Source organism: Nicotiana tomentosiformis, chromosome 3 (assembly GCF_000390325.3).
Source record: "Nicotiana tomentosiformis chromosome 3, ASM39032v3, whole genome shotgun sequence".
Classification (NCBI taxonomy): Eukaryota; Viridiplantae; Streptophyta; class Magnoliopsida; order Solanales; family Solanaceae; genus Nicotiana; species Nicotiana tomentosiformis.
Genome location: NC_090814.1, coordinates 127,402,295 through 127,417,515, shown reverse-complemented (window position 1 = coordinate 127,417,515; position 15,221 = coordinate 127,402,295). Strand labels below are relative to the sequence as shown.

At 39.8% G+C, this 15,221-nt stretch overlaps 1 protein-coding gene across 1 annotated transcript; it reads left to right on the top strand.

Annotated features, from left to right (window-relative positions):
- The first annotated feature begins 12,044 nt into the window (after positions 1-12,044).
- On the top strand, positions 12,045-14,902 carry LOC104121373 (WEB family protein At5g55860-like). Its single transcript, XM_009633352.4, has 2 exons — positions 12,045-12,492; positions 13,242-14,902. Exons 1-2 carry the CDS (start codon positions 12,385-12,387, stop codon positions 14,778-14,780), a joined length of 1,647 nt encoding a protein of 548 aa, XP_009631647.1. The 5' UTR covers positions 12,045-12,384; the 3' UTR covers positions 14,781-14,902.
- The last annotated feature ends 319 nt before the right edge of the window (positions 14,903-15,221 follow it).

Below are 15,221 nucleotides of genomic sequence, written 5' to 3'. Positions count from 1 at the left end.
TCACAAGGAAAGACCATTTCCCACTACCCTTTCTTGACCAAATGCTTGATAGCTTGGCCGGTTAGGCGTTCTATTACTTTCTAGATGGATATTCGGGCTACAATCAAATCCTTATTGCCCCGGAAGATCAAGAAAAAATAACTTTCACTTGTCCCTATGGTACTTTCGCTTTCAAGCAGATGCCATTTGGCTTATGCAATGCACCGACAACTTTTCAACAGTGTATGATGGCGATTATTACAGATATGGTAGATGACTACGTTGAAGTCTTCATGGATGACTTTTCGATAGTCGGGGATTCCTTTGATGATTGCTTGGCAAATTTGGATAAGGTATTGGCAAGGTGTGAAGAAACGAACTTGGTATTAAATTGGGAGAAATGCCATTTCATGGTCGAGGAGGGTATTGTCCTTGGCCACAAGATTTCAAAGAAGGGAATAGAGGTCGACAAAGCAAAAATAGAGGTGATTTCTAAACTTCCACCTCCAACATCCGTGAAAGGCGTGAGAAGTTTCTTGGGTCATGCGAGGTTCTACAGGCGTTTCATAAAGGATTTTTCCAAAGTGGTGAACCCTTTGTGCAAGCTTTTGGAGAAAGATGCTAAATTTCACTTCAATGATGATTGCATGAGAGCATTTGAATTGCTCAAGTTCAAGTTGACAACTACTCCCATGTAGCGGTTAGAGCAGTTTTGGGGCAAAGTATCAACAAGATCGTTCATCTAGTCTACTATGCTAGTAAGACCATGAATGATGCCCAAGTCAATTACACTATGACCGAAAAAGTGCTCCTTGCCATTGTGTTTGCTATTGAGAAGTTCCGTCCATACTTGATGGGTGCAAAAGTGATTGTCCACATGGATCATGCGGCACTTCGTTACCTTATGAGCAAAAAAGATTGCAAATCCCGATTGATGAGATGGGTGCTTTTGTTGTACGAGTTTGATATAGACATCCAAGACCGAAAAGGAAGTGAAAACCAAGTGGCGGACCACTTGTTTCGTTTGGAGGAGGGGAGGCCGCATGATGGCCTTGAAATCAATGACTCTTTCCCCGATGAGCAACTCTTAGCCATTTCAATGAAAGAGGTGCCATGGTTCGCGGATCTAGCAAATTTTCTTGTAAGTGGTATCACCCCGGATAAGTTCTTTTCAAACCAAAGGAAGAAGCTCAAACGGGATTGTCAAGACTATTATTGGGATGAATCGTAACTTTTTCGGATTTGTACGGATGGAGTGATTAGAAGATATGTACCGGAGGAGGAACAAGTTGAAATTCTTGGGGCTTGTCATTCTTCGCCGTAAGGTGATCACCATGGTGGAGCAAGAACGACGGCCAAAGTGGTAAGTTAAGATTTCTATTGGCCCACTTTTTACAAGGATGCAAGTGATCTAGTCAAGCGTTGTGATGAATGTCAAAGGGCCGGTGGAATCTCAAAGAAAAATGAAATGCCCCTCACCACCATTTTAGAGATTGATATTTTTGATGTGTGGGGTATTGACTTCATGGGACCTTTTGTGAGTTCTTGTGGAAATACCTACATCTTGGTCGCGGTTGATTATGTGTCTAAATGGGTTGAGGCCGTTGCTCTACCCAACAATGAAGCAAGAAGTGTGGTGTCATTTTTGAAGAAGAATATCTTCACAAGATTTGGTACTTCGCGGGCTATCATAAGCGATGAGGGGTCGCATTTTTGCAACAAATCTTCTGACACCTTGCTTAGAAAGTATGGTATCACTCATAAAGTTAAGACTCCCTATCACCCTCAAGCTAGCGGTCCAGTGGAAGTCTCCAACTGGGAGATAAAGAGTATTTTGTCCAAAACAGTGAATGCTAACCGGACGAATTGGTCAAAGAAGCTTGATGATGCACTATGGGCTTATCGGACTGCTTTCAAAACTCCTATCGGGATGTCTCCATACCGGTTGGTGTTTGGCAAAGCTTGTCATCTTCCGGTGGAACTCGAGCATAAGGCCATGTTGGCTTTAAAGAAGTTAAAGCTTGATTGGGATGCAGTTGCTAACTTGCGGGTTGCACATTTGAATGAATTAGATGAATTCCGGTACCATGCATATGCAAGTTCGTCCTTGTACAAAAAAATAATGAAGTATCTTCATGGCAAATACATCCGAAACAGGGAGTTCAAGGTGGGCGATCTTGTTTTGTTGTTCAACTCATGATTGAAGATGTTTCCCGGAAAGCAAAAATCCAAATGGAGTGGTCCCTTTGAAATTGTGAGTGTGACACCTTTTGGTGCATTGGACTTGAAGAAAAAAATGATGAAGTACTCCGAGTCAATGGTCACCGGGTGAAGCATTATTTGGGAAACGTGGTGGCAGTGATTCATTTGAAGTGATGGTAATATGTGTTGTGCCGCGACGTTAAATAACTGATTTAACTTGGGAGGCAACCCATGTTTCTTTTTATTTTTCTTTTCTTCTTCTTTAGATAGGTCTTATTTTGTGCTAATTGGATTTGAAGTATGTTGCAAGAATGAGTTTGCATTACAGGAACTGTGCTTAGAAAAAGTGGCTAAGTATGGAAAAAGTACGGACCGCACAATTTTGAATGCTACAGCAGAAGGTAATTGCGGCCGCACAAATTGAGATAGAAAAATGCAAACTCTCTGAAGTTTGGTCTATCAGAGAATTAGCTATTCTGCAGCCGCACATCAAACTGTGTGGTCTGCAGCAAAAATCTGCGGCCGCACCCCAAATTGTGCGGACCGCAGATCATTAAGGGCAATTGCGCCCCCAGGTAACAAAGTGCGGACCGCAAAAGGAATTCTGCGGTTGCACTTCTCCTTTGTTCCTCAAGCTTGGCCATAGTTATAAATAGTAGCCTTGGGCTACTGTACAAGTTTTTCATCTCTGAGCACTCTAAACCCTAAAATTTGGAACTCATCTGTTCAAACATCTGCCACACTCCATCCACGTCTGTGATCAGTTAGTTGCACTCCTTCATATCTGGTATGCTCAAATCACTTCTAGGATTCTTCAATTTTCTTAATTTAATTTACAATTTGTTAGTTATTTTAGGCCATCTGTCACTAGAGGTCAATTTTATGTCTATGAGAGGGTTTAAATTGTGCCGGGTCAACTCCTAATTGCTATTTGGGGAATGGGTATCTTGATTATCATGTTTTATTACAATTACCATGTCGAATTTGTGCAAAAATTGAAACCCTTAGAAAATATGCCCGATTTAATTTTGAAATCTGCTGCCACACAAGAAATTGTGCGGTCCGCAGAAGTAGAGATTAGGGTAGTTGGTGAAGCATGATTCTGCGGACCGCACTTAAAATTGTGCAGACCGCAGAAATTTCACTGCGGCCGCAGAAATGTGTGCGGCCACATATCAGCCCATTCTCTGTCTTCAGAGAGTTGTTATTTTAAGGCATCCAATGTGCGGCCGTAATAAAAATTATGCGGACCGCACTTCAAATGTGCGGTTGCACTCAAAATTGTGCGGACCGCAGTTTCATCACTGCAGCCACACTTCCAAATTGTGCAGTCCGCACAACCCAATCTGCAGTCGCACTTGCAATTATGCGGACCGCACTTCCCCACCCTGCATTCATGTTCTGAAATGTGTTATACTGCCTGTTTACAATTGAACCATAACTAACTTTTGTTGTTGCTTGTTACAGAAAATGGTCAGATCCCGAGGTCGTGGTGACACGTCAAAGGGGAGGGGTGAGCCTTCCAGAGGTAGAGGCAAAATCAATTTACCCCTTGCCCTCCAAAGGGTAATCAACAAGAAAGCCACAATAGGCCGAGAAAGACAGCTCGAGCCCTCCGAATCTAGTTCATATGCCCTATCTCGGAAAGCATCGGAAGGAGACTCAGTGTAAAAGCAGCCTTCGATTCAATTACACCTACAGCAGCCACATGGAAGGTACCAACTTAGAACGTACCTCTCTCCTCACGTAGCACTTCCGAGGGTTCGGAGAGTGCAAGTCAGGCTTCAGATCCCTATTCTACACCTATCCCTGAAGCACCAGCAACTGGTGTGGATGATATTTCGGACGATGGTAGAGGAGGTGATACCACAGTTGCCGGCCTTGAGAGGTCGAAGAAGAAAAAGGTCTGGGAGGACCGGTTTGTGAGTCTGGCTGCCTTCACTAGTTTTCGTGAGTGGTGTCCGGTGAGATCGCTCACTCTTGAGCGAAAGTTCCTACTTCAAGACCTTGACAAGTACAATCCAGAAGTGTTGAGGTAGTTCCGAGAAAGAAAGGAGTGGATATGGTTCACCCAGTCAATAGTGGACGCCAAAGAATACTTGGTCCGGGAGTTCTATGCCAATATGGCACATATCAAACAAAGGGACCAAAGTGACAAAAGTGAGAAATCTGAAGGTGCAGTTCGACCAACACACATTGGACACCTACTTGGGATTTGAGGACAAGGAGCCAGTGCAGTACTTGGAGAAGCTTGCAATGGGTGATGCAGCTCGCCCATGGCTAGCTGAGATTCTTGCGGCCCCGGGGCCACCACCACCATGGATCATTGCAAGGGTTCCTATTCAGCGGAATACCTGAATTTCGAGGCAAAGGGGTGGAAAACCTTCGTATGCAGCAAACTAGACCCGTGCCAGAATGAGACCAATTTACCTATTCCACGGGCAGTTCTAGTCGCATCTATTATGGCTGGGTACCCGATCAAAGTGGGTGCCGTGATGTCAGCCAACATGACAGTGGTTGCCAGGAAAGCTGACACCTTCTACCCGTATCCCAATACCATCACTGAGTACCTTACAGATGCACAGGTAGAGCCCCGAGACTTTGACACGAAGGTTCGGGCAAAGAAGTCTTTCTCTTGGTATTCTCTGATGGATCCAAAGAACCCAAAGAGAAAGGGTCAGCTGACTACTACCGTAGGCCAGTCTAATGAGCCTTCAATGGTAGCTGCAGAGTTCGCATATATGACCTCAACTTCAGCAGTGCCATCTTCCAGTACAACTACCATGACTCCACCTTCAGTCTCAGTACCTTCCAACTCAGCTTTGAAGCCGGTGCCTATGTCTTCTGCTCCACTATCTGCACTGCGAATCTCCCAGACACTAGCGAGTCTCAGCAATTGGATGCAGACAGCTACTGTAAAGCTGTCTGACATATCCAGTACTGTTGTAACATAGTCCTTCATTCAGGCACCACATATACCTCCGACAGTAGAGGAGACTTTGAAGAAGCTCCTGGAGAACCAGACCACAATAATGAACACCTTGGTACAACATGGATTAGCGATTGAGGAGCTGGGCAAGCAAGTAAAGAAAATAAGGAAATCCCAGGCATCCAAGAAATTAATTGAAAGGCGGCAGAAAGAGGTGACCAAGATTGTAGCAGTTGGAGATCTTCTATTTGACATGCTGATAGATCCAGCAATGTCAGCACCATCAGCACCAGCACCATCAACAGCACCATCAGTTCCAGTGGCACCGGCTGGCCAGTCTGAGGAGCCAAACAATGCTGCTGACACTGCTGAGGCAGTGCGTCAGATGTTCACCAACCCAGCCACTCCCAGAGTTGAGGATGATGAGATCCAGTTGGAGGAGACAGAGGGTGGTGATGATGCCATGGACACAGAGATGGTCGCAGGTCCATAGGGAGTTTTGTTAACTCTTACCCTTCTTTTGCTCGTATTTTATTAAGCATTGAGGACAATGCTTATTTTTATTCGGGGGGGGGGGGGGTGGAGTTTCTTTGACATTTTAATGATTCTGATTCTGTATTTTGATAACTATGAAACATTTGGCCTGTAATTAACTTATTACTATTTTCTTCTTCTTTCTCATTATGTATATATATTCTCTCTTATCCCTCATTATGTATATTCGTTTAGCTTTTAATAGCCTTTTGCTTTATTAGCTTTTTTTTATATGTTTGTCTTCTTTTTGAATTAGTAGCTTCTCTTTGATTTAATAGCTTCTTTTTATGTTTTAGTGGATAATAAGCCTTTAGTTTTCTTAATGCCACGGTTCTTTCCAAAGGTGGTGTTTGTGTGAATCGGGTGACTCTTCCCAACGATGGATGGCATGACAACCTTCTTAAGGGATTGAGCCCATTTTTGGTGGTTAGGTAAGAATAGTAGTAATAATGAATAAAAAGACCTAATTGAGCCATGCTCGAAGAGTCAAACATGCTTCACTTGGTACCAACACACTTAACTACTTGCTTATGGTTAAAAACAAGGTTTTTGGAAAGAAATAGCTCTAATTATTGACCTTTTGACTCTTGTGTTGACTTAGGCAATCATCGAGTGGTTTAGTCAAACCATAGTGATTTTCAATCTTGAATATGGTCGTTGTGGACCCTCGACTCTATCCTCTTTAACAATCTAGCTGCGTGAGAGGTAAGATGTTGTTGTTGCAAGTCCAAGTACCCGTGCAGATGGTCTAGAGCATGCCCCGAATGTGTTTCTAGTTGAAATTTTAAGTTTTGCTTGGCTTGAGAAGTGATTGTAGGCTCTCCTTGACTCGCTTAAAATTTTCCATTGCCCACCAATGTTGTTATTCCTAGTCAACCCATTTGAGCCTAAAACCTTTCTCATTTGATAACCATGTTACAAGCCTTTACCCGTTTTGTCGTGACCCTCTCTTGACACTCGAGTTTTCCTTAACACCCTTGTGAAACAATTGGCTAAAAACGTAAGTTTGGGGGAGAGACGAGGAGTTTGAAAAAGGTATCAAGGCACAAAAAATAAAAGGAAAGGCAAGAAAAAGAAAAGAAAAAAAATTGCAAAAAAAAAGTGAATAAGTTGAAGAGTTGAAGGGATTCAAAGAAAAGTAACGATGCAAAGCATGGAAAGAGCAAAGAAGGAGAAAATGAGTATTATGACCAAGAAAGAGTGAAGTTAAGTGTCTCTAGTTCCCCTAAGGAAAAGGAAATGCCTTAAAGAGTTGGCAAAAGCACGAGCCGTTAAAAGAACATGTAGTGCTTAAGGAAAGATGAACCCGTTCTATCATAACTTATCTAACCTTAGTCCAAAAGCTTTCATTGTATGCCGAAAAATCCCTGCGTGATTTCAAGCCGAGTAAGCTTACATTAGTGGTGATTTACATAAGGGGCAAGCCTATGGTACTTAAAGCCGTACTTTCGATATTCTTTTGAGAGAGATGAGCGAACCTTTCAAAAATCTTTGAATTGAGTGCTATATTTTTAAGTGAAATAGGAAAACGGAGAGTAGATGAGGAGGAGTTTGGGATCCATAATGACCTACATAAAAGAGCGAACTTCCTTGATGAATAAAGTCAACTCTTGATGCTCAAGTGTCACATTAGAACTATTCGTGCTTAAAAGTTCAACTTGTTGCCTTGTTGATAATTCATAAGTGTCGTGGGTAATTATTGGTCCCAATTGATGTGTGATTGATTCACCTTTGATTAGCTGGAATGGCTCTTAACATGTGGAGGTGAGAACTACTTTATTTTTTTGAGGACAAGCAAAATCTTAAGTTTGGGGGAGATGATAAGTGGGGATTTTGACTACTTATTAGCGTCTTTTAGCTTTCATTTTAGTCCAGAAGCGCTTAATTGTGTTCCTGAAAACTGATAAAATATGCTTAATTGCAGGAATATTGGAAGATGAGCTCCCAAGATGAAATTCAACTCAAGAAGGAGTAATCTGAACTCAAGGATGAAAATAATACAAAAGCTCAAAGTGCGGACCGTAGAATACCATCTGCGGCCGCAGGTCATGAAGAAATTTCATCAGAGAAGGTTGCAAGATGCGGACAGCACATGAAATTGTGCGGCCGCAGAAGCTGGGTCAGAGTAAAAGTTCAGAGAACCTGCACCTCCAGTCCAACTCAAGTGCGGACCGCATAATTATTGTGCGGCCGCAAAAGAAGAGTTGTGCGGCCGCAAACATTATTGTGCGGATCGCAGAAGAACAAGGTGCGACCGCAGATATTATTATGCGGACCGCAGATCACTTCATTATTATGCAGCCGCAGATTTCCAACCTTTTCAAGCTGAAGCGGAGTGCGGACCACACATGGAATTGTGCGACCGCAGAATCTCTGAAAGGACATTTTTGTCCAAAAATTCCAGCTCTGTATAAATAGAAGAGTTTCACTTTTTTAGGTCAACTTTTGATATCAGCAGCCACTCTAGACGTTTTCTTTTGCTCTTTTTAGTAGTTTTTGCTATTTTGAGCTTTTTGAATATTGATTTTATCATTTTAATTATTAATATGGGTTTAATTATCATTTCTTCTTCTTTTTTTTTCTAATTTAAGCATGAGTAGCTAGATTTTTACTAGGGTTGTGACCCACCCCTAGTGTGTAAACTTAATGGGTGTTTGATTTATTGCTTGTTTATGGTTGGTGTTGATTATCTAGCCTTGTTCTTGCTTTTATTTAAAGAATTAATAGTTGCAAACATTATTTCATGCTTTTTTGACTTGGTCTCTACTTGAGAAAGAGAGACTTAGTCTAGAAAAACTTGGCTAACAAGAAATTGGGTCAATCGAGAGATTGATAAGCCCAATTAAAGGGTTGAACCTAGAGATAGTAAAACCCGACTTGAGCTTATTATCAACTGCTTTGTTCAAATACCCATTTGGGCTTGAGAAAGCCAAATTGGTCAAAATTACTCTTTGGCCGAGAGGTATTGAGTGAGTACTTGAGTGTTGATAGCTATAATACACCCCAACAAATAAAACAAGCTTTAAAGTTTACAACCCATTAAGCGAACACCTAGATGAAGGTCATCGCCCTAGGTCTTTTTATCATTTGAAAAATAACCAAAAATAATTTTCTAGTTTCATTCTTTAAATCGCAACTATAGTCTAACTTAGATTTCCAAACAAAACCCAATATTGCGGAAGTGCAAATTAAGATATACAAACTCACGCATTAAGATATATACTACTAACACCCATTCATATAGCTCCCTATGGAATTCGACCCCGACTCTGTTGGGTATTATTATTGCATCGACCGTTTTTATATCCTCAAATAGGGGAGTGAAATTGGACGAGATCAATGGCATGTGGAGTCGCTTCCTCGCTATATGGTTGTTCTATGAACCTACCTAATGGTAGGCTAGGAATTCGTGTTTTAGCTATATTTTACACTCTAATTACTACAGTTTGATTGTATTTCAGCCTAATTGTTAGTACTTTGTACTTATTACGTGTGTTAGGTTGTGTAGGATGTGATTTTGAGTGAAAAGGAAAGTTTGAAGCTAAAATCGATGATTTGGAGCTTTGAAGTCTAAGTAAAAGCCCAAGATATTAAGTCGGGATCACGTTCGGGGCTCGAGAACTAAGTCTGGATGTCAAAAAGTGAGAGAAAAAGATTACTCTGAGAAAAATGCACTACCGCGCCGCGGGGTACGAGGCGCTATTGCAAAATTCCTGTAGAGTGTAAAAATCAACTCTCTGAACTTCTCCACAGGTGCACCGCGTGGGGCGGCGCGCCATGCGCTACGCATGTGCAAATTTTACAGAGTATTTCTCCTACTTCGGCTTGAAAAGGATAGTTTCATCTGGTTCTGTTCTTACATAGTATAAATACACCAAAAATACGTTTTTAGAGGACTTTTGACCTTGGAAGCTTTGGGAGAGCTGTAGAGGCTACAAGACACATAATTTCATCATCTTTCCATCAATTCAATCCGAGAGTTTGGATTATAACGTTAGATTGATGCTTTCTCACTCTTTAATTATATTTGTGATGATTTCCTCCATCATTATGGAGTAGTTTACCTTAGGGTTTGACATGATTTGGTGACTTGGTTATTGTTTATGGATTTGACTACTGTTTAATTGCTTGAATTTATTGGTGGAGCTTTAATATAGTTGTGATTTTATTTGTTATAGAGTTTAATCGAAAGAGGAACATCTTATTAAATATTATTGCAGCATATGCCTTAGTTTATTTTGGTGATTCTTTGAAGTAATCGAGAGAGCTTTTTGAGTTACCGTTTAAATTAAGATTGAGAAATATTTGCGAGAAATTTTTCTTAGATCATTCCTACCAATAGATTCTTGCAAGTTTCACCGCACTTCATATTAGTTTATTTGAAAGATTTAGATTTAATCGAGAGAGGAGTCTGAATCAGAAGTATAAGCTAATCATTTATTGAATTCGTGAGAATAGATATAACCTCAAGAGTGAAATATAACAGTATCATATCCAGAATAACAATCTTGCACCTATCATGTCAAAACCTTTATGCCTCACATTGATAAGAAACCAACACTAATAATTTCTAGTTTTTTTTTGCAGTCAATTGTCAATTGCTTTACTTTAGTAGTTAATCGTAGTTTGTAATCATTCCAAATCAAGTTTTGATCATCCTGAATAGCAGTTAAACCAAAAATTACTAGAGCATTATTTAAATCCAATCCTTGTGGAGACAATAATTTAACTATATTATCTTTGATTAGCGAGCATCAATTTCGTGTTGTGTTTTGCGCTCGTCACTACCGGCGTCCCTTTTTGGAAGTAATTTGGGGGCGCCAGGTATCTCGTCTACTCGTTCCTGGTGCTCTTTCATTTGGTCTCCGAGCGCATTGTTTTCATTTTCCATTTCTTCCACTCTTGTTCGTCCCCTCGCCGTGCTGCGTGGGCTCTCGTAGTTTTTGTAGTCGTGCATGGAGCTTGTTTGTTAAGTATGCTGACTAGGGTATCAGTTAGCCATGCTTTGAAGAGTTTTTTTTATTGCGGGTGAACCCCCTCTCCCGCATATGTGGAGGGTCCTTTCCTGTTTGGTTTTGTTGTGCTGCATAAAGGTGGGGGTGAATTTTCTCGTCTTGGAGAGGCCGTAGGCATTGCCCCCTCATTATGGGTATCATAGCCTTCGTTGATAGCATTCATGAGGTTGAGGGGAACATTATTTGTTGCCCTCATTCCGTTTCCTTGGTTACCTGCCATGGAAATTTGTATGCACAGAGAGGAGAGATAAACTTTGTGGTTTGTTAGATTAGCAAGTCATGTGAGTTGTAGATCTAATGGAAACTAAAAGATTGTCTGAGAAAATTCCCACAGATGACGCCAAACTGTTTGACCCAAAATTTAGATCTAGGTTTAAACAATTAGGTTTCTAATAAAATAAAGTCAATCTTAGCCAATATTAATATCCAAAAGGACCTTTAACTGATTTCATGACAAAATGTCACAAGTTCCGTCAGATATCAATAAATATGTAACAACAACAGTATTTAATAACCCAAGAACTAAGAAGACATCATTCAATAGTAATAAATGAAATATAATGACATTTAAGTAAATAAATATAAGTGAGATAACCGAAAGAGGATTGAATTCTGCGATATTCCTCCTGACAATGATAAGTGATTGATGAACTTTTGAATATTCGTATTCTTCTTGGATCGTGGGAGAAAAGTTAAAAACAGATATGAGAAAAAGGTATATTTTGTATGTATATAAAGCAAGAATCTTCAAAGAATATCAAAGTGTTGTTCTTTTACAATGAGTGTCCAATTCCCCTCTATAACTACATATCTTTCTATTTATAAGGGAACATGGGCCACAAAACCTTAATAGTATAAAATCCAGAAATATTCACTCGAATATTCGCTTTAAAGTCTTAATCCTAAAACTAGTCGTTACTCATCTGTTAAAGAGAGTACGCGTCCTCGACCTCGATCTCAATTGACTCCTCGACCTTGCCTTCGTCCTTTGTCAGATCACTTCGATCTCGTCTTCGTCTTTTGTTGAAATCATATCGATGACGCGTGGCAGCCTTCAAAGGTTCTCTTAGTGTTGACGTGACCCACATATAACTAGGATAATTTTTGGCTCATACATCTATTTCCTTTTTAGTCCGTGCCAAAAGAATGACCTCTTTCCTTATTTGTAAATAATTTACCTTTATGCAATGATTTATATATGCCTCATTTTACACACAAATATATATGTCTCATTTTACATCACAAGTTCAAATAGGTTAACATAAATTGAAATGGAGGGAGTACTAATTATTATGAGATATATGTGCAGTAGCAAGAAATAAGAGCAGTAAGAAGGGGAGAAAAAGAAGAAGAATAAAGAGGAAACATAGAGGAAGCGCGCGCAAACAAAAGTTCAAAACGGCAGAGGGGCATTTATTGCAAAACATAGAACAAAGCTGATTGTTTTACTGTAGGAACAAACAATGCTACTCTGTTGGATCCTTCCACGGCGACAGAAATTTCTTTTTCTTGTCGGTTTTTCCAATTCTCTGACAAATTTCCTACTTATAAATCAAATGAATTGTCAATCTTATTGCTTCTCACCATCAAAAAATCTTTTGCTGCTTCTAATTCGCTAACTTCAGGTAATTTCTTCTTCATCTTTCTCAAATTTTAATAAAGTTCATTTCTTTATTGGAGATCGGCAAAAGGAGTTTTATTTTCTCTTGGAGAAAGAAGGAAGTAATGGGAGAGATTGATACAAAATCAATTGAATCGGTGCAAGCCGCGCTTTCTTTGTTTGGAGAGAAATCAAGTGACAAGAAGAAAAACAGTTTCAGTTCATGTATCAATGTAAGCCAACTACTGGTCCAAATTATGCACTGCTTCACAAAAAAATGTACTCACTTTTTCTTTTGCACACAGTATACTTAGTACTGCTGATCAAGTTCATATATATTATATCCTCTATCCAGTAAAAGATTTAGATTGCTTCAGTCGATGATTTAATTTTGTACTTAGTTTCCCCCTACTTCCCTCAAGATAAGCCCTTTTGCTTTCATTATTTTCCCACTAAGACTAGAACTTAAGTATATTAAGTGCTAATGTTTATTATCAGCTTGAATTGTTATCTGAAATTGAGATTGCGTACTTCATAGTTGTGCTGTCTATGCAACACTCCGCAGGGTGGTAATTACAAAGTGTTTCTTGTTTGTTTATTTTTCTCTAGCTCATTCTTTATGCTTTTTGGGACGTAATTGAGAGTATGAACGTATAATATTGGTTTGAGATGAGATTAAATTGAGTGATATGGTCAATGAGGATTTATATAGCCGACCCTTATTAGCTTAGGATAGAGGTGTAGTAGTTGTTGTTGCAATAGATGGTATGGACTGTTTAGAGGACTAGGTAACTAAAAATAGTTAGAAAAAGATGATCTCATGCAGATGTGGTTATCCTGATGATGTGTAACATGCTAAGTTGAATGACTTAAAACAGACAAGTAACCAAGTCTAAATCACATCTAATGCGGAGCATTTCAGCTTTCAGCAGGGATGTATTTGAAGTTAATTGTTCATTCATTTTTTCCTTTTAACTTACAGGAGATGGAGAAAGAAAAAGATATAGGAAGTGTGTTAAGAGATTTGGCAAACCTGAAAATTCAAGTTGAAGCGAAGGATTCTGCACACAAACAAGTACTTCTTAAGCTAGACCATCACGAAAATACAGCTGATGAACACTGCTCCCTGCTAATGAGCTCTGAACTCGAGAAGGAGATTTACATGATCGAATGTAGAGGATTGAGGATTCATGTAGTTGAGCTTGAGTCACGGATTCAGGAGATGGCTGACCAAATTTTGGAGTATGTAAAGACGGGAGAACAGCTATCACACGCCATCAGTGAATTGAAGTCCAAACAAGGAGAACTACTTATAGCAGAAAGAGAGTTAGTGGCAGCTAGAGATGCTAAGCTTGAAGCCTTAACACAAGTAGAAGTGATGGAATCTGCTTTGAGCATGGAAAAGTTAAAGACTGAAGAGCTTTTGAGGAATGTGTCAAAGCTAAATGAGAGTGTTTCGCGCTTGAGTATGACTGCAACCGAGGCAGAAGAAAACACTACACTATTGTATGAAAGAGGGGCTGAGTTGGAATTAGAAGCTGCAAATGCAAAGGAAGAAGTAGAATTTCTGAGAAATCAGTTGGAAATAATGCAGGATTTGGAGAAGGAGCTATTGGACAAGTCTGTACTTATTGATTCAATGAAAGTGCAACTCCAACAAGTAAATGAGCTTCGCGCTTCTTCTGAGAAAGTCACTTCCGATGTTGTATGTGAGGTGAAAAAGTTAAAAGAAGATCTGGAATTACAAGAGAGAAAGAATTGGGATCAATCTGGTTATGTAAGTTTATTGGAGTCAGAACTCAGGCAATTAAAGGGGGAACTCAACAAAGCCAACGAAGAGGCTACTCGCGCCAATGCAGATGTTGAAACGATTAGCCTTGAGTTGGAGCAGTTTAAAAAGGAAATGGTTGGGACAAGAGAAAAAGAATCAGAAGCACAAGTTGAGATAGCATTTCTACAATCTGAGCTTCATAAAGGGAGGTCAAAGATTGCAGCAGCAGAGGTTGCTGATTCAGTAGCCAAGAGCGAGAAATCAGCTTTACATCTCGCACTTCAGCAGCTCGCCTTAGAAGCTGAAGAGGCCAAAAAAGAAAACAAGAGACTAAAAGAAGCTTCTGAAGAAACACAAAATGAAGAACCAGAAGAGGGAAAAGGAGAGACGAAGGCCTATATCACAATACCAAGGGAGGAGTATGAGCAGTTGATCAAGAAGAAGGAGCCAGTTTATGAAGAACCAAATGAAATGCAAGTATTAAAGAAAGAACTAAAAACAGCAACAGTGAAAATTAACGAGTTGAGGACGAGAGCTGAGCAGGCGATAAGCAGAGCTGAGGCAGCTGAAAAGGGTAAAGCTGGACTTGAGGATCAGATAAAGAGGTGGAAGGAACACAAGGAAAGAAAAAAGGCTGCATTGGCAGCACTTAGAGAGGAGTCAATTTCCAGAGAAATTACTGAATACAAGGCTGATACTACTCCTAAAACATTACAACCTCTTGGTAAGGTTCTCAGGATGAAGTTCTAGATACATCAAATCTATAGCAAAACTTTTCTATAGCAAAGAAAGTTTTCTGTAATATAACTTTGCAAGTTTGAAAAGATGGTTTAGTGCAATGTGATTTTATTGATCTTACTAATTTCATGTCACATTCTCTTGTTACTTGTTTTTGGTCCAAAAGTAGATATAATATTCAAACATACGATGCCGCTTAGTTAACTTTTTATATATATGCATTAGACACATTAGCAGAAGATTTCTAATCTTCATAGAATCATAGTAGAGCTAGTAAGGGATTTTTCCCAAGTACATAGGTCCGTTGTTAACAGAAAAATGTACAAACTTTGCCAAATGGTATAAAGCTCAATGGCATCATTTAGTCTATCACACATATTTCAGTAGACTAGCAAGGGTCGTTTGGTTGAAAAATAAATTATCCCATGATTAATTATTCCGGAATTAATTATA

What these genes read in the sequence shown, in the direction of transcription:
- LOC104121373 (XM_009633352.4), top strand. Translation starts at nt 12,385, where the DNA reads ATGGGAGAGATTGATACAAAATCAATTGAATCGGTGCAAGCCGCGCTT. An exon ending in GTTTCAGTTCATGTATCAAT is followed by an intron (nt 12,493 to 13,241) that starts GTAAGCCAACTA and finishes TTTAACTTACAG; the next exon opens with GAGATGGAGAAAGAAAAAGA.